This window comes from Chiloscyllium punctatum, chromosome 23, assembly GCF_047496795.1.
Source record: "Chiloscyllium punctatum isolate Juve2018m chromosome 23, sChiPun1.3, whole genome shotgun sequence".
Classification (NCBI taxonomy): Eukaryota; Metazoa; Chordata; class Chondrichthyes; order Orectolobiformes; family Hemiscylliidae; genus Chiloscyllium; species Chiloscyllium punctatum.
Genome location: NC_092761.1, coordinates 86,826,900 through 86,852,811, shown reverse-complemented (window position 1 = coordinate 86,852,811; position 25,912 = coordinate 86,826,900). Strand labels below are relative to the sequence as shown.

Sequence of the window (25,912 nt, the reverse complement as noted above, 5' to 3'; positions counted from 1 at the left end):
TAATTGATATCTCCAGTTAGAAGTCACCACACTGATAGGACATTTGGCGTGACTTGTAGTGCAATATACACAGCGATGGTGTGAAGCCTATGGTGTCATTGGGTACTTCCATGTTCTCCAGTTACACCTATGTGTGGTTTGGAGGTTGATGACATGCATGGCGAAGCAAGCACAGTTTCACAGCACAGCAGTATCATGTCAGCATTCATGTTTCATGTGACAAGGCAATGGATTGAACACAGAGACGTATTAGAAATATCCCACGAAGCACGAAGACCAACAGTTCTCACCAGAGGCAGGTCACTGTCAGCCTCCATCTTTGCTCATAGTTCCTGTGTTGTTTTAGTGTTGCCTGCAGGAAAAACATAGAAATGTCATTGGATTAAAACTTTGCATGAACTTCAATCTCAATGTCAGGGATCTTAACAATTACAACAAAAATAATTCAATGTACATTCCTGCCTCTTCTGCTGTCTTGGGCTCAACATTATCTGTCTCCTTTCGTGATAGGAGAACAAACAAGACTGGCATTGAGAGTAGTCTCCTATAAACAGCAACTATCAATATACTGGAAGGGGTTATGAGAGACCAGGAATTGAACTGGATAAGTCATATAATTACTGTGATTACAAGAGCAGGTTAGAGGCTAGGAATTCTGCACTTCCTGACTCCCCAAAACATGTCCGCCATCTGCATGGCATAAATCAGGAATGTGACGGATTATCCCACCCCACTTGATGAGTGCAGCTCCGACAATATTCAAGAAGTTTGACACCATCCAGGACGAAGCAGCCCACTTGATCAGCACCACATCCACAAACATTAACTCCGTCTACCACCAATGCTCAGGAGCAGCAGTGTGTAACATCTACAAGGTGTACTGCAGAAATTAACCAAAGATCCTCAGTCAGCACCTCCATCTAGAAGGATATTGGCAGGACTTACATGGGAACACCACCAGATGCAAGTTTCCCTCAAAGCCACTCACCATCCTGACTTGGAAATACATTGCTGTTTCTTTAGGGTCACTGGGTCAAAACCTGGTACTTAGAGATGAGAGTGATTTCCACTGAGCCACAGCCAACACCTTTTCTCAATTTTATATGCACTTGGGAATGTGTATGTCACTGGCTGCTGTGAATATATTATCAGGGAGGGGATTTAGGATTTTGAACAAGTGACAATGAAGGAATGGCAATGTATTTGCAAGTCAGGATGTTGAGTGACTTGGAGGGGAACTTGCAGGGGATGATGTTCCCATATATCTGCTGCCCTTGTCCTTCTAGATGAAACCGGTCATGCGTTTGGAGGTGCTGTCTAAGGAAGTACAAGTTAATACTTGTTTCTGACTGACAGTCTTACTTTTCATCTTCTTCCTGATTGCCTTCGCCATCTGTTTTTCCTTCCTCTTCGGTTTTCTGATCTTCAGAGTGATGATCTTGTTTCTTTTTCCTCCTCACACACTTCACGATGACTAAGACCAGAATAGTGACGGCCAGAAAGCCCCCGACTGATGCCCCTATAATCACAGCCACGGTGGAGTCACGCTCAGGGGGGACTGCAAGGTAAATATCACTGGATCAGGGAAACGGTCCCCCAACGTACGAAGGCAGTCTTGTGGCAAATGCACACATTTGGAGAAAATAAATACAAATAGGAACAAGAAACTTTCTATTCCACGTTCAAATAAGAGCACTTTGAGGAGTGTGATCAGCTGTGTGTCAGTTCAGGATTTGGTCGCAGTAAACCCCTCACAAAGACAAATTGTACAAAATAGTTGCGCGCTACCTTGGCTGTGGAAGGGACCTACTGGAGATCAATGTTTTCTTCATAGGTAAAAAAACAACTGCAATGTCTATCTTTTTAGCTTTATTTCATATTTTCCTAACTTGTAGTCTGTATATCTGTAATGTAGTGTAACCTTTTTTTCCTTATTTTTCTATTCCTAAGATTTGTACCTAGGTACTTTGTACCTCAGATGGCGCAGTGTGTTGGCAACATTGTACACTTTTCACTGTACTCTTGTTCTCTTGTAACCTGACTACATGCGAAAATAATCCTAATTCTAATTCTAAAATCCCCGTGTTCCAATTGTTGCATTGGAAGGTAGTGGCCACACACCCACAGCACCAGCCACCCCACTGAGACAGACAGGCTGTGGACAGCAAAACAAAAGTGGAGCAAACATTGAAATCAAAAGTATGTGCCATCTTGCATTTGTATAGCATCTTTAATATAGTAAGGGGGTCACTTAGCTGATGTCGCTGGGGTGTGGTGCAAACTAAAGCTAAAGAACAGGTTCAATCCCTGTTCTCCTTCTCCTGCCAAACCTCAACAGTTTTGCTTCATGGAACAACTATGAGCAACTCAGATCTTGTTGAGCAGGAGTTTCAAATTTCTTTAAATTTTCACAGAATCCCTACAGTGCAGAAAGAGGCCATTCGGCTCATTGAGTCTGCACTGATCCTCTGAAGAGCATCCCACCCAGACCACTACCTCATCTCCATAATCCCACATTTCCCATGGCTAATCCACCTAGTCTGCACATCCCTGGACACTATGGGCAATTTAATATGGCTAATCCACCTAACCTGCACATCTTTGGATTATGGGAGGAAACCGGAGCACCCAGGGGAAACCCACGCAGACACGAGGAGATGTGCAAACTCACGCAGACAGTTGCCTGAGGCTGGAATTGAGCCTAGGTCCCTGGCACTGTGAGACAACAGTGCTAACCACTGAGACACCATGCTATCCTTCTTTGTCTTGTCAAGAATTATAAAACCAATCGTAACTATGCACTAGATCCAAGATTTAGTTTATACAGATAGTTGTACAGTCAGTGATGGTTGGGGGGGAACATTAAACACACAACGCGGAAGAGCAGAAGGTAGTACCACACACAAAGAAAATGCAATGCACATCACAGAAAAAGAATGGGCAGGCATGTCAAAGATTGGAGGGAAAGTGATGGAGATGACAATATTATTTTACAATACCTTCTGTGACAACTTGCAGGTGGATTATTCCCCACCCGTTGTGTCTGTCAGGTGGGTTTAACACAGAACAGTTGTAAAAGCCTTCATCGCTGAGCTGGATGTCGTGAATTGTGATAGAGACATCGTTTCTTTTGAGGTTCCCTGACCACTCCACCCTGCCTGCAAAGCGGTCATCTCTGGGGATAATGACTTTTTGCCAGAATTGAACAAGCTATGGGAGGGTAGGGGGAAGAAAAGAGAAAAAGCTAAATGGTTTTGTGGGAGTTTTTGTCAATTCATCTCCATGCAAGTCTTTTTTAAATGCAAAAACTATCTGAACACAGCCAAAACACTGCAACCCGTATGCTAACATGCACACCAATTCCCACTCAACCATGACCCCTGTGCCGCCAAACAGAAATATAAATGACATTCTGCATGATGGGGAGCTAATGTGAAAGTTCTGATCCTTGTTGTCAAATTCCTCCACAGCTTCATGCTTCCAGTCTCTGCAACATCCTTCGTTCTTACAATCTTCTGAGATCTTGGTGCTTCCAATCCAACCTTCACGATCTTCATGGTATCATCACTGGTGGTTGTGCTTTCAGATGCTGAGACCCAAGTCTCTGGAATTCACTTCCTAACGTTCTCCACTTCTTCAGCTCCTGTTGCTCTTTTAAGATGTTCTTGAAAGCTTATTGCCTTCAAATTTTTTAGTCAACTGCCCCTAATGACTCTCTACATGATTCAGTGCTGAGTCTTGTTTGGTAACACTTAAATGAAAACTCCTTGTCTCTATTGATAATGCTGTATAAGGTGGAAGGTGTTTTCATCTTGAAAGAGTGTCTCCTTGGGTATCAACCCAGCTCCAGACTCCCTTGTCTCTCCAAAGTCCTTGAAAATGTTGGTGCCTCCCATATCCGCACCCATATCCCTTAATTCCCTGCATCAGTTTCTCCATCTAGTTTCTGTTGCCTGTGGCAGCCATAGAACAGCTTTTTTCAACGTCACAAATCATATCCTATATTCCTGTGACCATGGTAAACTACTTCTCTCTCCCTCTGGCTTGACATGTCCACAGCTTCTCACTACGCAACCCTCCAGCAAGTCTCCTCCATTGTCCGTTCTGAGGAATGGTCGATAATAGGTTCAGCTCTGTAATCATACCATAATCATATGTAGTCACAGCGTCTCCTGTAACAGTTCCTCCCCCCACTCTCACAGATCTAACTTTGTCGCTCTCTTATTCATCAGCTACACACAACATTATCTGAAAATACACCAGCCAGTTCCATGTTTACACTGGAAATACTGAGTTCTGCCTCAGCCCTTCTCTCGGAATCACTGACTTGTCAGACTACTTGCCCACCGTCCAGTCAAGAATGAGCCATATTTTCCTCTGAATAAACATCAGAAAGGGCTAAATGATTGTCTCTGTCCTGCACCACTTGTCACTGGCTGTATTCCCTCCCTGAGGCTGTTTACAAGCTCCGTGTCCTTTACGGTCCTGACACTCAAACCCTCTTCTTCATAAAGATCACTACCCTCGCCTTCATTGCATTATCTGTCTGCATCCCTGTCTCAGCTCATCGACTGCAGAAATTCTCATCTCACCTACACTAAAGAGCAAAACACTTACCACATCTTGAGTGCAGTTGCTACATTCAGCATAGGTCCAGTTTAAAGAGAAACGCTTTTCATTCACGTCATAGCAGGAGTTAAAGGTGCAGCTCAGTTTGGCCGATGTGCCATTTAGCCCAATGACATCAGGTGACACTGTAACTTCCATAGCAGAGCCAAAGTGCACTAAAGGAGGTGGGGAGGGTGTGAGAAAGAGATTGTCAGGAACCAAAGCATTAAAAATTATGGACTGTTCCACAACTGTAAAATAAGGACAGCTTCCTCAGCAGTGAGAAAGGAATTGGAGGTGCACTGTTACAATGATATAGTCTGGGCACCCTCTGAAATTGGGAGGAGCAAAACTTTAATTAAGTATCTCAATTAAACCCATGACTTGGATTAAACCCAAATTAAAATTAAACCCAAAAATCAACAATTGGACCTAAAACCCAGATCACCAAATTGCAGACACCTCCCCAGGATTAAGCTGTCAAGGAGGACAGAGACCAACAAAGACATGCCTCACCCTCTCAACATGTAACCTCAAACAACAGTCAGGGAGTATCAGACACCATTACTAACCCCTAGACTCAGTCCTGGTGAAAGGGAGGCTGACAGCTCACCTCCTCTTCACCAAAAATGACAAAGTCAACAGTCACAGTTCCAAAATTAGTCCCTTTGGCAAGACACCAACAATGGGCATTTGTGCGGCACCTTAAAATTAAAAATCCAGAAGCCCTTCACTGGAGTGAGTATCATAAATCAAAACTGAACACAGCCGAGTAAAGACAGATGACTGATGCTCAGTTGCAGGGACAGCATGAAGCAACTTTAAAAACAGAGCAAGGATTTGAGCAAGGCTGATCCATTCAAATGGAGGAGGCGATAGCATTACCAGGCATGGTTCGGGACCCAGATCTGAATCCCACCACGGCAGGTAGTGGATTTTCAATCAAATATCTGGAATGAACAGCCCAAATGATGACTGTGAATCCATTCTCAGAAAAATCCATCTGGTTCACTGCTGACCTTCAGGGAAGGAAATCTGCTGTCCTTACCTGGTCTGGCCTACAGACCCACAGCAATGTGGCTGATTTTTAACTGCCCTCTGGGCAATTAGGGATGGGTCTAATGCTGGCCTTGCCAGTGATGCCCTCATCCTGTGAATGAATCAAAGTGATGGATCCTGATGATGAGAGTATCCTGACAAGAGAACTGTGATGGTGCTCAGACTGCACCAGCCTAGGTGCTGCTGTAATCCTGCAGTTGTGCCTTCACTCTTTGCAGCTTTATTTGCATATTGCTGTGCTTCAAGACTCTGTAAAAAAAAAATCTATATTTCCTAACACTGCATCAATCAGAGGGCGATGCAGCTGGGTTCCAGTGCTGACTCTGCAGGACCGATATTGAATAATACTAAGTTGGGCCTATCCCTGGGGACACTGCAATGGAACAAGATTCCATTCCAAAAAAAATAGAACATGAGGAGGAATCTCATCCTGTCAGCCTGTGCTGTTCAATTTGCATCACTCCAGAGAGGAGCTAGATTTCTCTCGGGGAAGTTAGGAACAAATTCCTGCAATGTTCACTTAGCCTGCGAGGACAGGATACTTACAGATTGCAGGACGTTTGGCTGAGCTGGAATCACGCTATCTGTGAAGGTCACTGTTAAGAATTAAGAAGGCCCTCGATCGGCTGAGTCTTTTCAGAAGTCTGTGCACGCTCAGCACACACACAAAAAAAAAACAGCCCAAGGAGGGAAGGCAATGCCCCGCTCTCCAGAATGAACACTCTCGGATTATGTTCCAAATCCCATCCAGGAGCCCAGATGTGGTCCATGCCAGAGCAAGTGTTTTAACCTGAGAACACACTCCGGGACGGGTGTGTCTCCGCCGGGAATCAAGATGGAAACAAGCGGATGGTGACTGCACTCCAAACATCAAAGTGTCACAGCGATCCTCAGCTGATTGCTTGCACCAGGAAGCAATGGGTTAATGAAGGGTGTATCTTCTCACAAGCATAATGTGTCCACTGAAAGACCAACTCATTTTTCTCAGCTGCCTGCCCCACTTCAGTGAGAAACTAGAGCAAGTTGAAAGAAGCTCTTGCACACTTGCCCCTTTCTGGTTTAACACTGACAAAGAGCTGAAGGTATGTGCAGAGGGATGGCAATGAAAGGGTTAAGGGTTTGTTTTCGTTTTCTCGCAATAATCTATTGATCGACAAATCGGTATTCAAGGTCTCCGACTGGCATTCGCTTATTTATTTGTTCCACAGAGAGAGAGAGAGAGAGAGAGACCGACTCGAGATGTCGACCAGATACAGAGGCAGCTTTATTCTGCATCGAACTCTGTGCTGACCCTGTCCTGGGAGTGTTTGATGGGGGACAGCGTACAGCGGGCTTCACGCTGCTCCTGACCATGGGAGTTTGAAAGGGATAGTGTACACTGGAAGTTTTTGATGGGGACAGGGTTAAAGGGAGCTTTACTCTGCATCTAATCCCCGTGCGGCACCTATCCTGGGTGTGTTTACATCGGAACATAGATGCAGGAGTAGGCCATTCAGCCCCTCGCGCCTGCTCTGCCATTCAATAAAATCATGACTAATCAGTGGCCAAATTCGTTATATCTGTCTGTGGTCCATATCCCTTAAGACCTTTGCTTAACAAAACGTATCTATCACAGATTTAAAATTAATAACTGGTGTAGCATTAAGTGATGTTTATGAAAGAGAATTCCATGCCTCTACCACTTTTTGTGTCGAAGTACTTCCTAACATCCTGACTGAATGGTCTTACCCTAATGTTTAGACCAACCGTTAGTTCAAGAATCTTCAAACAGTGGGAATAGTTTACCTGTATCTGCCTTTTCTTGTTTATATCTTGAATACTTTGATCAGATCACCCCTTAATTCTAAATCCTAGACAAAACTGACCTCATGTTTGTCAGCCCTCCTCATAATTTAACCTGTAAAGTCCAGGTATCATTCTTGTAAGTCTACGTGGTACTCCGTCAAAGACTAATATATCCTTCCTAAGGTGTGGTGCCCAGATCTGCTCACAGAACACCAAGTACAGTCTAACCAGGGGTTTGTGAAACTGCAGCATATCTACTGCATCCTTATTCTCCAATGCTCTAGATATAACAGCCGGCATTCCACTCGTGACCTTGATTATGGCATTTTAAAGATCTATGCACCAATTCCCTAAGTTTCTTTGGACATTCACTGTACTTAATGTTGCTCCATTGAGAAAATACCCTTATCCACCCTTTTCGGATCCAAAGTGAATTATCTTACACTTGCTTACATTGAATTCTATCTTCTACAGTCTTGCGCATGCACTTGCTCTATCAATATCCTTTTGTAATTTTATGCTATCATTTACATTGTCTACAATGCCGTCCAAGTTTGTGTCATCAGCAAATTTCGATGTATGAACTTTCGACGCCATTATTCAAGTCGTTAATAACTAATGTGAATAATTGAGGCCCAAACACAGATTCTTATGGGGCACTATTTGTCACGTCCTGCCAATTTGAGTATCTAGCCATCATCTCCATTTTCTGTTGCCTGACACTCAACCAATTCCCCAGCCATGTCAGTAATTTGCCCTCAATTCTCCACACTTCTACCATAGTGAACAGGCTCTTATGTCAGACGTTATCAAATGCCTTCAGGAAGTCACAGAGTCTTAGATAGCACAGAATGGAAACAGACCCTTTGGTCCAACTCATCCATGCCAACCAGATAACATAAATTAATCTAGGCCCATTAGCTCGCATTTGGCCAATTTCCTTCTAAACCCTTCCCATTCATATATCCATCCAGATGCCTTTTAAATGTTGTAATTGTTTCAGCTTCTACTACTTCCTCTGGCAGCTTATAACCTACATGCTGCACCACCATCTATGTGAAGAAGTTGTCCCTTAAATTCCTTTTACACCTTTCACCCCTCACCTTAAATCTATGTGTTCTAGTTTTGGAATCCCCCCTCCTGAGAAAAAGACCTTGATAATTCATCCTATCCATGGGTCTCATGATTTTATAAATTCTATCACGTCACCCCTCAGCCTTTGACACACCAGGGAAAATAATCCCAGTCTGCTCTGCCTCTCCTCCAACCTTGGAACCATCCTTGTAAATCTTCTCTGCACTCTTTCAAGTTTAACAACATATATACAGCATCCATAGACATTCCCCTGTTCAATACCTTAGTTACCTTTTTAAGAAATTCTCTGAAGTTTGTCAGGCATGACCAATCTGTCATGAATCTATGCTGGCTCTCCCTGATTAACTGAAAAATTTTGAGGTGGTCCAATACCCTACCCTTGATTATAGACTCCAATAATCTTGCCACAACAGATGTTAGGCTAACTGGTCTGTAAGTCCCTGGTTTTTCGTCCTTGATAAAAAATGAAATGTAATTTTACAATCCAGAGGGACAACTCCTGTGTCTGAGGAACTCTGAAAGATTATAGTTAGGGACTCTATAATGTGCTCCTCTATTCCCTTTAACACCCTTGGATGGAAACCATTAGGTCTTGGGCATTTGCCAATCTTTACTTCCATTAATTTCCTCATTATTGATATTTTACTTACATGAATTTTATTCAGTCCCTGTCCCTGATCCACTATTAATTTCGAGCAAGCTTTCCTTCTTTTCTATAGTAAATACTGAGACAAAGTGATTATTAAACATGTCTGCTATTATTGGTAGTCCTTGACAATGTCCCCACATTCTTTCATGGGCCAACATTACTGCTGAGCACCTCCTTCCCCTTTTCGTAACTATAAAATTTCTGCTGATTGATTTTAATGTTCCTTGAAAATTTCCTTTCAAAATCCCTTCTAGAAGTTCTATAGTGTGTGGCCTTTTGTTAGTCTTTGTATCTTTTCCATTCAGCGGGGTCTGTGCTATTATTTACATTTTTGTCAGCTCTTTCTTTTAATTTTATGTGATCTCTTATCACTTTAGTTGTTGATGGCTTTTTTTGTGAAGTGAAACTTTTCCACATCAGGGTATAAACTGGTTTTGTATTACATTCTGATTCTTGAAACATCCTCCACTATACTTCATTTGTTTGATTCATTTCCAGATTTTCCCAGTTTACTATGAACAGTCCCTGTCTCATCTCATTAAAGTCAGCTCTACCTCAATCTAAAATTCTAGTAAATGATTCATGCTTTTTGCTTTCAAATACTACATTGAACTTGAACATGTTATGATCACTATTTGATAAATGTTCTTTAGATAATTGATTAAATCTGGTTCATTATTCATTACTAGCTCCAATATTGCTTGACCCCTTTTTGCTTTGAGGACATATTGCTGTTAGAAATTATCCTGGACACACTCTGGACATTCACTACCTTTCTGACAAATGTTTGACTGCCTCTCCCAATCTACATTAAAGTTTAAATTTCTCATTTAAACCACTCTGACTGCTACACATGTGCCCAACTTCTGCATTTTTAAATTTAGCACTTCACACCAGCTAACAGGGGATTTATACACCTATTACAGCTTTAGATCCTTTACTGTTCCTCCATTCCACCCAAAAAGTCTCCTCTGAATGCTTTCCCCTCATTATCTCCTCCATCAACATTGAAGTAATTTTATTTTAATAAGTAGGGCTCTTCCACCTCCTCTGCAGTTTCCCCTGTCTATCCTGTAAAGTTTAGAATCTGGGGAATGTAGTTCCCAGTCCAGACCATCCTGTAGCCATGCCATATTGATAGTTACTATATCAAAATCTCCAATTTTAATTTGTGACCACAATGCATTTACTTTATTCCTTACACTCATAAAAATAACTATTATTTGGGCCATAGACTGTAAACTATCCCTCAGAACCAATGCTTGATTCACCTGTTCATTATTATTATTGGGAATAGTAGAGTATGCTTTACTTGCAGTTGAAAAAAGTAGAGGCTATTTTACCATATATCTAACCCTTTGTACTGGTCCTCGGAGTGTTTGATAGGGAGGGCAGAGAAAGCATTACTCTTTATCTAACCCTGTTTGTCTCTAGCCTGGGAATATTAGTTTGGGACAGTGTAGTGAAGGATTTATATTGGATCTAACCCTGTGCTGTATCTATCCTGGAGTACGTAGAGAGAGCTTTACTCTGTATCCAGTCCTGTGCTGTACCTGTCCAGGGTGTGGTTGATAAGGACAATGTTGAGAGAGAATTACTTTCAGTTTAAAAGAATAGAGGGAGCTTTACCCTATATCAAACTGTATTAACCCTGTCTCATGAGTACTTGATGGGGACAGAATTAGATTAGATTAGATTACTTACAGTGTGGAAACAGGCCCTTCGGCCCAACAAGTCCACACCACCCCGCCGAAGCGCAACCCACCCATACCCCTACATCAACCCCTTACCTAACACTACGGACAATTTAGCATGGCCCATTCACCTGCCCTGCACATCTTTGGACTGTGGGAGGAAACCGGAGCACCCGGAGGAAACCCACGCAGACACGGGAGAATGTGCAAACTCCACACAGACAGTCGCCTGAGGTGGGAATTGAACCCAGGTCTCTGGCGCTGTGAGGCAGCAGTGCTAACCACTGTGCCAACGTGCCGCCCCAAGAAACTATCTAGATTAGATTAGATTCCCTATAGTGTGGAACAGGCCCTTCAGCCCAACTAGTCCACACTGACCCTCTGAAGTGCAACCCACCCAGACCCATTCCATTTTGGGCAATTTAGCATGGCCCATTCACCTAACCTGCACATATTAGTTTGGGACAGTGTAGTGAAGGATTTATATTGGATCTAACCCTGTGCTGTATCTATCCTGGAGTACGTAGAGAGAGCTTTACTCTGTATCCAGTCCTGTGCTGTACCTGTCCAGGGTGTGGTTGATAAGGACAATGTTGAGAGAGAATTACTTTCAGTTTAAAAGAATATCTAATCTGTGTTGTCCCTGTCCTGGGAGTGTTTGATAGGGACAGTAGAGTGAGTTTTACTATGTATCTGATTCCATGCCATACCTGTCCCAGGAGTGTGTGATGGAGACAATATTGTGGGAGTTTTACTTTCAATTTACTTTCAGTTTTGAAGTGTGGAAGAAACTTTGTTCAGTGTCTGACTGCATGTGTCCCTGACCAGGGGGTGTTTAATGGGCATAGTGTCGAGGAGGTTTTATTGTCATTTTAAAACAGTAGAGGTAGTATTACTCTCTATCTAACCTTGTGTAGTACCGACCTTGTGAGGGTTTGATGGGAACAGTGTCAAGGGACCTTTATTCTGTATTTAACACAGTATCTTAAAATATTGTAAAACAGCCAGAATTACCTCTTTTGAGGGTCAGGACTGTACTCTAGCAGATGATTATGCTCTACATCAATCTCCTTGCACTGCATTTACTGTGTCTCTATTAGGAAATCCTTCTTCAGTCTTTCCTGGGGAGATTAAAGGATCTTTAACATTTCAGCTATTGAAACCCTATTGTTAAAACTTTACTCCCAAATTCCAAGTAGGCACTGTCTAATAGGATGATGAAAATAAATATTTAATTAGATCCTTCAGAGGAGAATTGAACATAAGTTGAGGGAAAAGTAAATTTGACTGGATGTGGGAATGAGAGTGGAATGGGAATAATTTGATTGTTCTTTGGAAAAGTTAGCATACATTCAGTGGGGGGAATGACCTCTTTCTGTGCTGTCCAATGTTTCTGTGGAATAATGCCGATTGAGTATTTCACTATATCTAAGCGGTACTATATCTTGTGTGGGAGCGTGTCAAGGGACAAATGTAGCTTTTCTAACCAATGCTTGAGGGGAAAGAAGAAGTGAGAGGGTGAGAGCGGACTGGAGGGGGTAGAACATTTGACTGAAACTATGGAATGGTGGGACTGGGCAATGAAATGAATCAGCGTTGAAGATGGTGCATGGAGGGTGAGTAGAGGAGGGATAAAGTGAGTCTGGGGAGGGAAGGAATGAGAGTGTGGTTGAGCTGGAAGGAGTGAGAGTTAGTATGGGGAGGTGGTAGATTAGTAGCAATATCACTGGACTAATAATCCAGATGGTAAAAACAATAACTGCAGATGCTGAAAACCAAATACTGGATTAGTGGTGCTGGAAGAGCACAGCAGTTCAGGCAGCATCCAACGAGCAGCGAAATCAACGTTTCGGGCAAAAGCCCTTCATCAGGATGAAGGGCTTTTGCCTGAAACGTTGATTTCGCTGCTCCTTGGATGCTGCCTGAACTGCTGTGCTCTTCCAGCGCCACTAATCCAGTAATAATCCAGATGCCCAGTCTGATGGCAGCCAAAGATAGTGTTTGTCTTCCATTGGCAGCTGGTGGAACTTAAGTTTGATTAATTGTTTTTAAAAACATCTTAACTTGAGATGAGTCTTAATAATAGTCACGACACTATCATAAATTACTTTAAATACCCATCTGGTTTGCTAATCTCCTGAAGAAACCTGCCACTTTTACTTAGTCTGGCTGACACATGACCATCTTCCTAGTGGGTGACTTTTAACTGTTCTCCAGCAAATTAAGGATGGGTGGCAAATGCTGGCCTCCTGAGAAATCCCCACATCTCAGGAGCAAATAACAAAATAACTGGGCCCAATGATTAGGCCCTAAGTGGTTAAACAATCACTCAATCCTTTTGGGCTTTATTAAACCCTTAACGGTTTTGCGAATGATGAAATGATGACCTGAATATCTTGATCCGATGGGCAAATGGGCCAAGGAGTAACAGATGGAGTTCAGTTTAGATAAATGTAAGGTGCTGCATTTTGGTACGGCACATCAGGGCAGGACTTATACATTTAATGGTAAGGTCCTGGGGTATGTTGCTGAACAAAAAGATCTTGGGTGCAGGTTCATGGTACTTTGAAAGTAGAGTTCAGGTAGACAGGGTAATGGAGAAGGAGAAAGTGAGGTCTGCAGATGCTGGAGAGTTGAGAGTGTTTTGCTGGAAAAGCACAGCAGATCAGGCAGCATCCGAAAATCGATGTTTTGGGCCGCAGCTCCAATGAAGAAGGCATTTGGTAAACTTGCCTTTATTGGTTAGTGCATTGAATATGGGAGTTGGTAGGTCATGTTGTGGTTGCACAGGACATTGGTTAGGCCACTTTTGGAATATTGCGTTCAGTTCTGGTCTACCTGCTGTAGGTAAGCTGTTGTGTCAGAAAAGATTTACAAGGGTGTTGCCAGCATTTGTGGGTTTGAGTTACAGGGAGAGGCTGAAAAGGCTGGGGCTATTTTCTCTGGAGTGTTGGAGGCTGAGGGATGACCTTATAGAGGTTTATAAAATCATGAGGGGCATGGATAGGGCGAATCATCAAGGTCTTTTCCTCACAGTAGGGGAGTCCAGAACTAGAGGATATATGTTTAGGGTGAGAGGGAAAAGATTTAAAAGGGGCCTAAGGGACAACATTTTCACAGAGGCCTTCCTGATGGCCTCATTCCTGATGAAGGGCTTTTGCCTGAAATGTCGATTTTCCTGCTCCTTGGATGCTGCCTGACCTGCTGTGCTTTTCCAGCGCCACTCTAATCTTGACTTTAGAGGGATATGGGCCTCTATGCTGGCAAATGGGACTAGATTAATTCAGGATATCTGGTTGGCATGGATAAGTTGGACCAAAGGGTATGTTTCTCTGTTGTACATCTCAGAAGCTATCCATTCCTCTGGAATCCAGTTATTCCCGGAGCAATATTCCATGGGAAACCCCTACTACTTAACCAATACTTATATGTGAGAATGGGCAATGAATGGCAAAAGGACATTCCACTGTGGGGTATTACTCAGCTAGAACCTGTTTGAAGCATAGCCATTCATTTTCCAGTCAGAGAAGGTTCAGTGTATCTTTAGCTGATTTTTGGCTTCATTAATGAGGAGATGCTAAAGTCAATTGTTGCTGCCCCATTTGTGCTACATTAGCCCATCAAATAATTATTTGTGCTGATACAGAGAGGTTAGGTACAGAGAGAAATGCTGACTTATGTTGGCTCACATTAAGCCTCAAATTTAAACTTCTCATCCTCGTGTTGAAATCCATCCATCACTTCCATATTGCTGTAATCTGTTCTAGCCCCATAACTCTTCAAGATATCTATTTTCCTGGACTCCAATGTGTATGCCCAATATTCATTGGTCCATTTTCTAAAATAATCCACATACAGGCAAGATATTGAGGGAGCTTGACAGGTTAAATACTGAATGGATGTTTCCTCTTGTAGGCAAGACTAGAGAGGAGGGAATAGCTTAAAACTAAGGGTCCCCCCATTTAAGACAGAGATGAAGAGGATGTTTTGTCTCAGAGAGTCGTGACAGTGAGAAAATCTCTTGCCCAGAGAGGGGAGGAGGTGGGGTTATTGAATACTATAAAAACTGAGGTAGATAGATTCTTGACCAACAAACAAATCAAAATTTCAGTGGGAAGCTAGAGTTGAGGCTACAATCTGGCAAAAGTGAGGACTGCAGATGCTGGGGATTAGAGTTGAGAGTACGGTGCTGGAAAAGCAGGTCAGGCAGCATCGGAGGAGCAGGAGAATCAACATTTTGGGCATAAGCCCTTCATCAGGAATGAGGCTGTGAGACTCGGGGTGGAGAGATAAATGGGAGGGGGGAGGTTTGGAGGGAAGGTAAGTGCAATAGGTAAATGCAGGTGAGGGTAAAGGTGATAGGTCGGAGAGGACGGTGGAGTGGGTAGGTGGGAAGGTAGATGGACAGGTAGGACAGGTCATGATGGCAGTGCCGAGTTGGAAGATTGGAACTGGGATAAGGTGGGGGGAGGGGGGAAATGAGGAAATTGGTGAAATCCACATGGATGCTGTGGGGTTGGAAGGTCCCGAGGTGGAAGATGAGGCGTTCTTCATCCAGGTGTTGGGTGGTTAGGGAGTGGCGATGGACCTGCATGTCCTTAGCAGAATGGAAGGGAGAGTTGAAGCGTTCTACTACGGGATGGTGGGGTTGGTTGGCGGAGGTATCCCGAAGATGTTCTCTGAAGCATTCTGCAAGTAGGCATCCTGTCTCCCCAAAAAAGAGGAGACCGCATCGGGAGCAACAGTTACAGTAAATGACGTGTGGAAGTGCAGGTGAAACTGTGATGGATGTGGAAGGCTCGTCTGGGGACTTGGAAGGAGGTGAGGGGCGAGGTTTGGGTGCAGGTGGCAATACCTGTGGTAGCAGTGGAAGGTGCCAGGAGGGGAGGGTGCATTGGTGGGTTGCGTGGACCTGACAAAGGAGTCGCAGAGGGAATGGTTTTAATGGAAAGTGGATGGGATGGGGAGGGAAATATATCTTTGGTGGTAGGGTCCATTTGTAGGTGGCAGAAATGGTGGAGGATGATGCGATGTATATGGAAATTTGTGGGGTGGAAGGTGAGGACTGGGTGGTGGAGGGGGGGTCTGTCCTTGTTGCGGTTGGAAGGCTGGAGTTCCAGGGCAGAGGTGCGGGAAGTGGATCAGATGTGCTGGAGGGCATCATCAATCACCACGTGGGAGGGGAAACCGTGGTCTTTAAAGAAGGAGGCCATCTAGTGTGTTCTTTGATGGAACTTTGAGGGGAGGCAGAGGAATTGGGAATACAGGATAGCACTTTTACAGCGGGCAGGGTGGGAGGAGGTGTAACCAGGTCACTGTGGGAGTCGGTGGGTTTGTATGCATGTTAGTGTTGAGTCAGTCGCTGTTGATGGAGATGGAGAGGTCCAGGAAGGGGCTACAATCAGATCAGCTTCAAACCTATCAAATGGCACAGCAGGCTGGAAGGGCCGAATAGCCTTTTCCTGCTTCTAATTGATGTGGTCACATGCTCATGTGTACCTTCAGCTGCCTGGGCCCCAAGCCCTGGAATTGCTTTTTACCAGTGAAATCTTCTTTAAGAAGCATAATAGCCAGTTCAGTCATAGAGATGTACAGCATGGAAACAGACCCTTCAGTCCAACTTGTGTTTGCTGACTGGATTTCCTAACCTAATCTCGTCCCATTTGCCAGCACTTGGCCCATATCCCTCTAAACCCTTCCTGTTCGTATACCCATCCAGATGCCTTTTAAATACTGTAATTGTACCAGCCTCCACCACTTCCTCTGGCAGCTCATTCCATACACACACCACCCTCTGTGTGAAAAGGTTGCCCCGAGATCCCTTTAAATCTTTCCCTTCTCACCCTAAACCTATGCCCTGTAATTCTGGACTACCCATCCCAGGGAAAAGACCTTGTCTATTTACCCTATCCATGCCCCTCATGATTTTATAAACCTCTATAAGGTCACCCCTCAGTCTCCAATGCTCCAGGGAAAACAGCCCCAGCCTGTTCAGCGTCTCCCTACAGCTCAAATCCATCAACCTTGGCAACATCCTTGTAAATCTTTTCTGAACAATTTCAAGTTTCACAACATCATTCTGATAGGAAGGAGACCAGAATTGCACACAAGTTTTCAAAAGTGGCCTAACCAATGTCCAACTCCTATACTCAGTGCTCTGACCAACAAAGGAAAACATACCAAACGCCTGTTTCACTGTCCTATCTACCTGGAACTTTACTTTCAAGGAGCTATGAACCTGCACTCCAAGGTCTCTTTGTTCAGCAACACTCCCAGGGCCAAAACATGTATAAGTCGTGCTCTGATTTGCTTTTCCAAAATGCATCACCTCACATTTATCTAAATTAAACTCCATCTGCCACTCCTCAGTCCATTGGCCCATCTGATCAAGGTCCCATTGTACTCTGAGGTAACCTTCTTCGCTGTTCAGTATACAACTACTTTGACCATACCTTTGATCACCTCTCCTAAAATCTTCATCCTTGTATTCATACCAATACCTGTGGCTGAATAAATCCCTCCAATGTTTTGTGAGGAAATGTTTTAATTGCGTTATCTAAATGCAAATTGTCATTTCTTTTTGTAGAAACAGGCCCTTCGGCCCAACAAGTCCACACCGCCCCTCCGAAGAGAAACCCACCCAAACCCATTCCCCTACCCTATATTTACCCCTGACTAACACTGGGCAATTTAGAGTGGCCAATTTCTAAATGCAAGAAAGGATGCCAAGTGCTTTCCATGAAGTATATTGTCCTTCAGTGCTTTAAATGGCAAGGCCATCTGTCGTCGGATTTAGGAATGTCACTGTTTCTAACCAGTACGATGGTGGATTTGGACAGGGAGGTAACAGCAAGCAGAATGACAGCACCATTCACTGCTGTTGCTTGATGCTGAATACGTGGAATAGACTGGTCGAGAAATGTTTTTGGAAAACAAATGAATCATCCTTGGTCGAGGGTTACAGAGGTATTTGTGGATCAGATATGTTCTGGAAGGGGGTTACATACGGTTAGAGAGATTTGGGTCTTCTGGAATGGAATAAATGCCTGATATTGACCTGCGTGAACAGTGGACTGAGTTGTGATTGGTAGCTCTATATATTTATTTTATTCACTCACAGGGTGTGGTCATCACTGGTTGGGCCAGTGTTTATTTGCCCGTCCCTATTGTTACCCTTGAGAAGGTGGTGGTGAGCTGCCTTCTTGAACTGTTGCAGTCCACCTTCTCTTAGGGAGGGAATTCCAGGAGTTTGACCCAGCGACAGTGAAGGAATGGCCATATATTTCCAAGTCAGGATGGGGAGTGGCTCAGAGGGGAACTTGCAGGAGGTGATGTTCATATGTATCTGCTGCTGTCATCTAGATGGAAGTGGATGTGAGTGTGGAAGGTGAAGCTGAAGCTTCTCTTCACTTGCACCCTCAGGGAAAATACAAAAATGCAAATTTGAAATCACAACAGTTTTTACTACAGAAGACTGATCAATAAGTTGGCACTAATTGGCTGAGGCATTGCCATGGAGAAAGCAATGGCAAACTCTAGGCTCCCCAAGCTGCTAATCAAACCAATCAGTCAACTTGCCAAACAAATCACCCTTTTCTTCCCTTGTAGTGTAAAATATTCTGACCTTTCCAAATTTAGCATTTGGTATTCTTATTTTCATCTGTAACATGTCAGTAACAGGTCTCTGATCCTATCAACATCCACATTCTCCACTACCAAGTAACTGTTTAATTGCCTAATTCTCATTTCAGGCTTTCTTGCAACCTGAGATGATTTACCTATCAGACCTAAATCGGAAACACACTCTACTCCCGTAATTGATACAAAAACTAACATGCCCTGAGTGAAAATATCTTCACAATTTGGATTCATTTTCTGATTGATTGTTGAATTATTACAATTTGCAATATGGACTGTCGTCAACATGGGATTTTTTTTTAGATTAGATTAAATTACTGACAGTGTGGAAACAGGCCTTTCAGCCCAACAAGTCCACACCAACCTGCAACCCACCCAGTTCCATTCCCCTACATTTACCCCTGCCCCTAACACTACGGGCAATTTAGATTAGATTAGATTAGATTACTTACAGTGTGGAAACAGGCCCTTCAGCCCAACAAGTCCACACCGAGCCACCGAAGCGCAACCCACCCATTCCCCTACATTTACCCCTTTACCTAACACTATGGGAAATTTATCATGGCTAATTCACCTAACCTGCACATTTTTGGACTATGGGAGGAAACCGGAGCACCCGGAGGAAACCCACGCAAACATGGGGAGACTGTGCAAACTCCACACAATCAGTTGCCTGAGGCGGGAATTGAACCTGGGTCTCTGCCGCTGTGACGCAGCAGTGCTAACCACTGATTTTTGTTAAAAAGTCCAAGAACTGCAGATGTTGGAAATCAGAAACAAAAACAGAAATTGTTGGAAAGCTCAGCAGGTCTGGCAGATCTGTGGAGAGAAAGCACAGTTAGCTTTTCGGGACCAGTGACCCGTTCTCAGAACTGATTTTGTTGTTACCTTTTAATTAGACAGTTTATTTTAAAAGAAATAAGATTGATCAGTATTTCTTGCCTTTCCTTAGAGGCCCTGAGGAGGAGGTGACAGGTCCTTTTCTTGACCCACTGAGCTCCTTGGTGTTCCTATAATGGTAATTGTTCAACCCTAGAAATGATCTCATGGTGTTGGGGTGATATAGCATAGATATAGGATTGGCTAACCAATAGAAAACAGAGGTGGGGTAAAGTGGGCATTTTCTACAAGTCCACCTATAACGAATGGAGTGCTGGAGAGATAAGTGCTGGGTCTATAGTTATTTACAATATTAACAACTTAAGGGCTTTTGGGGTGCAGTGGCAGTTTCTCTACCTTTAAGCCAAAAGGCCAAAGGTTTCAAGTCCCACAAACTCTAGAGGTATGTCATAAAACATCTGAACAGGTTATTTAAAACTATTTACATTAATGACTTGGATGAGGAAAGTGAATGTACTAGTGAGTTTGGAGAAGATTTGTAGCTCAGGTTGAGGTTCTGGATGAAGGTTTGCTCACTGTGCTGGAAGGTTCATTTTCAGACGTTTTGTCACCATACTAGGTAACATCTTCAGTGAGCCTCCAGGCGAAGCACTGCTGATGTTTCCTGCTTTCTATTTATATGTTTGGGTTTCTTTGGGTTGGTGATGTCATTTCCTGTGTTGGTGTCATTTCCTATTGTGATGTCATTCCTTTAATTTTTCTCTGGGGGGTGGTAAATGGGGTCCAAGTCAATATGTTCGTTGATAGAGTTCCGGTTGGAATGCCATGCTTCTAGGAATTCTTGTGCATGTGTCTGTTTGGCTTGTCCTAGGATGGATGTGTTGTCCCAGTCGAAGTGATGTCCTTCCTTATCTGTATATAAGGATACTAGTGAGAGAGGGTCATGTCGTTTTGTATCTAGTCGATGTTCCTGTATCCTGGTGAATGTATTATTGTCAGATTTAAAATGACACAAAAATAGATGGAAAGGCAAGTGATGAGGATGACACAGTGAGTTCACAGAGAAATAAAGACAGGTAGGTGAGTGGGCAAAAACTTGGCAGATGCTATTGGCAGATATTGGAGAATGTGAGGTTTTGCACTTTGGCACAAAGAATAGAGGAGCTGAATATTATTTAAATGGAGAAAGGTGCAGCACTGCAGGGTTTGGGGGTCCAAATGCATGACTCACAAAAGCTAGCATCCAATTTCAGTAGGTTATGGGGAAGGCAAATGGGCTGAGTTGGTGTTTATTTCAAAGGGAATAGAAAATACAAATAGCGAGGCCTTGCTAAAAGATACAAGGGAGCATTCAGACCACATCTAGACACTGTGAACAATTTTGGTCCCTTGAACTAAGAAAAGATACTCTGGCAGTGGAGGCAAAGATGATGCACTGGATTAATTTTGGGTTTGGAGGGATTTTTTTATGAGGAGAGGTTGAGTAGGTACTCCTTGGTGTTTAAAAGAATGAGCGGAGAGCTTATGGAAACATAAGATTCTTAGGGGACTTGATGTGGAGAGGTTATTTCCCCTTGTTGAAAGTCTAGGACCAGAAGGTATACTCTCACAGTAAAAAGTCATTCATTTAAGACAGAGGCAAATAGGGTTTATTTTCTCTGAGGGTAGTAAATTTGTGGAATTCCTTACCACAGAGAACTATTGAGGCCGGGTCAGTGGGTGTATTCAAGGCTGAGATAGACAGTGTTACAATCAGTATGGGAACCAAGGATTATGGGAAAAGGTAGGAAAGTGGGAGTTGAGGATTACCAAAGCAGCCATGATTTAATTGAATGCCAGAGCAGACTTGATGGGCTGAATGGCCTACTTCTGCTTCAACGACTTGTGGTTTTATGCTAACTAGCACTCATTTCAAACTTACATCAGTAATTGCAGGCAGACAATTCAAAGTTGCAACGACTCATCCAGTTCACCAGGTGGAGTTACTGTATATAATGGTCGATTTCATGTAAACGTCAGCCCCCTATTTCTGGCCAAACAAATCTGGAATTTTCCATATATCTAATGTAATAGTCGACCCTAGTTCTTCACAGATAACAAATCAACTTTTATGAGTCAGTGTGCCAGCCATTGCGCTCCGCTGTGGATTTTCAGAGTTACTGCAATTTGTTTTTTTTCTCTTTATTATAGAGATTAATTGGGCTTTTGCTGATGATATGGTATGACTTTTGACAGGTATGAATATCTATGTAATTGTTGACCCCATGAATTTAACCTTAAAAAGTAGTCAAAAAAAATTCGACTATTACTCGAGTATATATGGTAGTACTTCTGGGAGAAATCTTCACGTTTATCGTGTCTTTCACAGTCTCAAGATGTCCCAAAGTGCTTTATAGCCAATAAAGTAATTTTTAAAGTCCAGGCACTGTTAGATATTTTCCTAATTAACCTACTCAGGGATGTTATTATACACCTCCAGAGAAAGTGGGACTTGAACCCCAACCTCCTAGTTCAGAGGTAGGGATACTACCACTACACCATAACAATCCTTGGGCATATAAGGGAAACATTGCTGCCATATTTATTCACCAAATTGCCACAAACACTGGGATGATCATGTCCAGATTATCTGTTTCACTGGTGTTTGTTGACGATGAGTATATATCAGGAACTCTTTGCGTTTCTTAAAAATAGTTCAGTGGGAAAAAGGGAATTGATTAACATCTTGCCTGGAAGATGATACCCTCAGCACACCCTTAGCACAGTACTGGAATGTCAGTTTGGGGTATACAGTCAGGTTTCTAGTATGGAACATTCTGAGTGAGAGTGGAGAGAACCATTGAGCTGACACTGAATAATATTCATTTCTGTTGGATGTCTGTATTATTATGAAGTCAGATTTTTTTCAGGTGAGATTCTTTAAAATACACTATTTAAAATAATATATTTATATTACTTCAGAATTTAGCCATTACGATTTAACAATTTAACAAACTTACAAGACTACTTGAACTGATTTAGGTGACATTTGTCAGGGTACATTGGAAATTATGTAGATGAGCTAAGAGACATGGTAGCTAAATTTGCTGATGGTACAAAATAGGTAGGAAAGTAAGTTGTCAAGAGTGATATGAATGGGTTATGTGAGTGGGCAAAAAACTGGCAACTAGAGTCTAATGTTGGAAAATGTGAGTGTGCCCACTCTCACAGGAAGAATAAAGAAGCAGCATATTAGTTTTATTTAGATTAGATTCCCTATGGTATTGGAAACAGGCCCTTCAGCCCAACAAGTCCACACCAACACTCTGAAGAGTAACCCAACCAAACCCATTCCTCTGCCCTATATTTACCCCTGAATAATGCACCTAACACTTTGGGCAATTTAGCACAGCCAATTCACCTGGCCTGCACAGGAAGAATGTGCAAATTCCACACAGATAGTCTCCCGAGGCAGGAATTGAACCCTGGTGCTGTGAGGCAGCAGCACTAACCACTGAGCCACCATTTGAATGGACAGGGCAGAATTCTATGGGGATCTGGGTGTCATGACTGGCAGTCCTGCAAATCTTTTATTCTTTTGCACAGACCTTTAAAGTCTGTGACTTTGCAATCAGAACTCAATGCCAGAGATGGTATTGACATGCCGATCACTATGCCCAGACCCTCAGAGTGGCCGCAGCCGGGCAGCTCAGAGGGAAGAGTGGTCCTAGCAGAGTTAATACTCAGTCATCGTCTAACTGGTACTTTTTCCATGGCAACACCTTGACCAATCACTACCCACCAATCAGCACCTTCATCTCAGAGGTAAAAATTGTTGTTCCCCTTTATATTGGTATTCTTGTGAATGTCCTGATGAACTCAAGATGAAAAACTCAGATTAAAGTTATCTATTTCAGCAATACTCAGCTTCAGTACTACCAAATGACTAAAAACAGAATTAATAATATCATCCTCCTTTTCCTTTGTTTTCCTAGTCTTTGCTCTCATTTGGCCAGGCTGTGAGGTCTGTGTCAAAAAGGGTGGCACTGGAAAAGCACAGCAGAACAGGTAGCATCCGAGGAGCAGGAGAGTCGGCATTTCGGGAATAAGCCCTTCATCAGGAATCTGTGGTATTTCTGCGCTCCCTCTTTTTCCAACTAGTGAGGGCCCCACTGGTGTTAGATCTTTACTTGGATACCTGATTACCCCAACTACATAGTGTTTTCAAACTGGAGCCTGTACATCAGCTGCTCAACTGTGATTCCTCCACAGGAGAATAGCTACCTTCCAAAATACCAGAGAAAGCTGCAGGTTGACAAATGCGGGAAAGGCTCTTTGCCAAATGGCACTCTGTATTTTTTTTACCCTGGTCCTCCCTCTTCCTTGTTATATAACATCTTTACCGTTCTCTCTGGGCCAGTCTTTGGAGCTCTCTTCCATAGGCACCAGTGGAGGGAGGGTCCATAAGGTATTTTTAAGGCAGTAGTAGAGACAGACTTGACTAACAAGGGAGTCAGATGTCATTGGGGATAGGAGAGATAAGTCGAGCTGAGGCCACAATCAGGTCCTTATGGAATGGGAGCAGGCTTAAGGGGCTGAAGGGCCTCTATTCCTGATGAAGGGCTTTTGCCCGAAACATCGATTTTCCTGCTCCTTGGATGCTGCCTGACCTGCTGTGCTTTTCCAGCACCGCTATGATCTTGACTCAAGAGGCTGAATGGCGTATTCCTGATTCTGATTTGTACAGTCGTTGAACCAGTTCTGAGGAACACCATCAACCCAGGCATTAACCTGTCTTTTCTCCTCTCTTTTTCAATGTAGATGTTGACCTGGTCTGATCTGTGTTTCTAGCGTCTTCGCATTTTAAGTTCAGCACCCTGCCCCATCCACCGAGATACAGATTCTATCCATCAACACCACACTCCCTCCCACTCTGGAGTGAACATTAGTGGAAGCAAAACAAACAATGAGAGCTGGGGATACCTCTGAAGAGCCACTAGCCACTGCTTTGTGTACACTGTCATGTGACCGGTGATCTGTGAAGATATGTAACACAGAGGAAACACATCTGATGGGGTGGACATTTTGACACACCCAGTCACCAACCTGGAAAGAGCAAGCATTCCATTTCACCCTGAAAGCTGGATCTCTGTATGGCTGTCTTTTTAAAGAATGCACAATCTGATTCGAATCAGTAACAACAGAATTTTCCCTGACAAGTACAATATATAACAGTCTGTGCAAAAATACATACTTAGTATGTAAACAGATAATATGAATCTGATAAGGGATTGCACTCTGGGAAGCAAAATCCATACATTCAATATTGGATCATATCTTTTCATCTTTTTATTTCGCTATTAAACGAACAAAAAATATGACAACCTTATCGTTTTGGCTGGCTCTTACTGATTCAGTCTCGACCCTCTCTCTTCCCCTCCATTTCTGTCTCTTTCTTCCTAACCCCCCCTAACCAAACGAAATATCCAGGGCTGAATAAATACAATGACAACTTACCCGAACTACTGGTCAGGAGCATAAGACCCAGTAAACAGGAATGTAGGGGAGAAAGAGCCGCACTAACGTGGAGTTTCATTGCGAATTAGCAAGGGATGGAGAACCGGGCGAAGGAGCAGGAGGGAGAGCTGCTTCTGCTGATGCTCTGGGCGCTGGCTGGAAAGACTGAGCAAAGCTGTGTTGTGGGCAGGAGCTCACATTGTGGGCTTGGGGGACCAGCCGAAAGAAGTCGGGGACCCGTCCTGATCCGTGACAAACCAGGCGCGCAGCGACCGGATGAGACTTCAGATGCGAAGCAGCTCCAGGGTCTGCAAAATGAGGGCCGCTTTCTTGGAGACGGACAAAAAGAAAAGCCTTGTTGCTGGGCGCCAGAATGAGCTATCCATCCACAGTTTTTATCCCGTTATTTGGGCTTTGAATAAACAGCATATTAACCATTTCAGGCACATTACAAAGGCTGCATCTAAAGGGAAGGATTGTCAAAGGAATAGGATAGGTTTGTCATGAAAAGGGGTGACAGGAGACTGGAATGATGCTTAAATACTGGCACAGACTAGTTGGGCCGAATGGCAATAAAGCAAATACTCTGTAAAGTGTTTTCTGACATTAAAATTGTTCAAACATGACTTGCCTATTTATTTCCTTTCCATTCAGAACTTTTTTTTTCTTTTTTTTATTAAGGTTTATCATTTTAATCTACGTCTTGTATTTTAGTTCCATTACACATCAATCTCAGTTTGTGTTTGCATCCATTCCTCTTTCCATCTATGCCTTGCCCATTCTTTATTCCCTCTTCCTCTTTCTCCCCTCCCTTCTTCCCTTTCCTGACCTCCCCACTGTATTCCCCCTCTCTCCTCCCACTCCCCTTTTGCTTTCTGCCACTTCCACATTCAATCTATCAAAATCCTCACAATTTAAAAAGAAAACCCAGTTGAGTCTCCTCAACTTTCTTTGTCATTGTGGAAATAGAGTATCTCAAATGTCAATAGACCTTGAATATCTCAAGATTGTGAGATAAATCCTCATAACTATAATTTCCTGGCACTGG

At 43.2% G+C, this 25,912-nt stretch overlaps 1 protein-coding gene and 1 long non-coding RNA gene across 3 annotated transcripts; one reads left to right on the top strand and one right to left on the bottom strand.

Moving 5' to 3' along the window:
- Positions 1-191: 191 nt before the first annotated feature.
- Positions 192-25,374, bottom strand: LOC140494211 (sodium channel regulatory subunit beta-2-like). Of its 2 annotated transcripts, XM_072593379.1 has the most exons (5): positions 24,865-25,362; positions 4,618-4,784; positions 3,000-3,210; positions 1,363-1,558; positions 192-352 (listed from the first exon to the last, which is right to left on the bottom strand). In XM_072593379.1, exons 1-5 carry the CDS (start codon positions 24,941-24,943, stop codon positions 343-345), a joined length of 663 nt encoding a protein of 220 aa, XP_072449480.1. In that variant the 5' UTR covers positions 24,944-25,362; the 3' UTR covers positions 192-342. The 2 variants fall into 2 exon arrangements, with proteins under 2 accessions (XP_072449480.1, XP_072449481.1); XM_072593380.1 differs by lacking the exon at positions 192-352 and having other exon boundaries at positions 1,359-1,558; positions 24,865-25,374.
- Positions 6,186-24,731, top strand: LOC140494212 (uncharacterized). Its single transcript, XR_011963920.1, has 2 exons — positions 6,186-6,749; positions 24,169-24,731. It is a non-coding gene; the product is annotated as an uncharacterized lncRNA (long non-coding RNA).
- Positions 25,375-25,912: the final 538 nt, after the last annotated feature.

Bases quoted from the DNA above. Each gene is read 5' to 3' on its own strand.
- LOC140494211 (XM_072593379.1), bottom strand. From the start codon at position 24,943: ATGAAACTCCACGTTAGTGCGGCTCTTTCTCCCCTACATTCCTGTTTA. The intron at 3,211-4,617 runs GTAAGTGTTTTG...ACCCTCCCATAG, and splicing joins GCAACTGCACTCAAGATGTG to CTTGTTCAATTCTGGCAAAA. The intron at 1,559-2,999 runs GTATTGTAAAAT...TTTACCTTGCAG, and splicing joins CCTGCAAGTTGTCACAGAAG to TCCCCCCTGAGCGTGACTCC.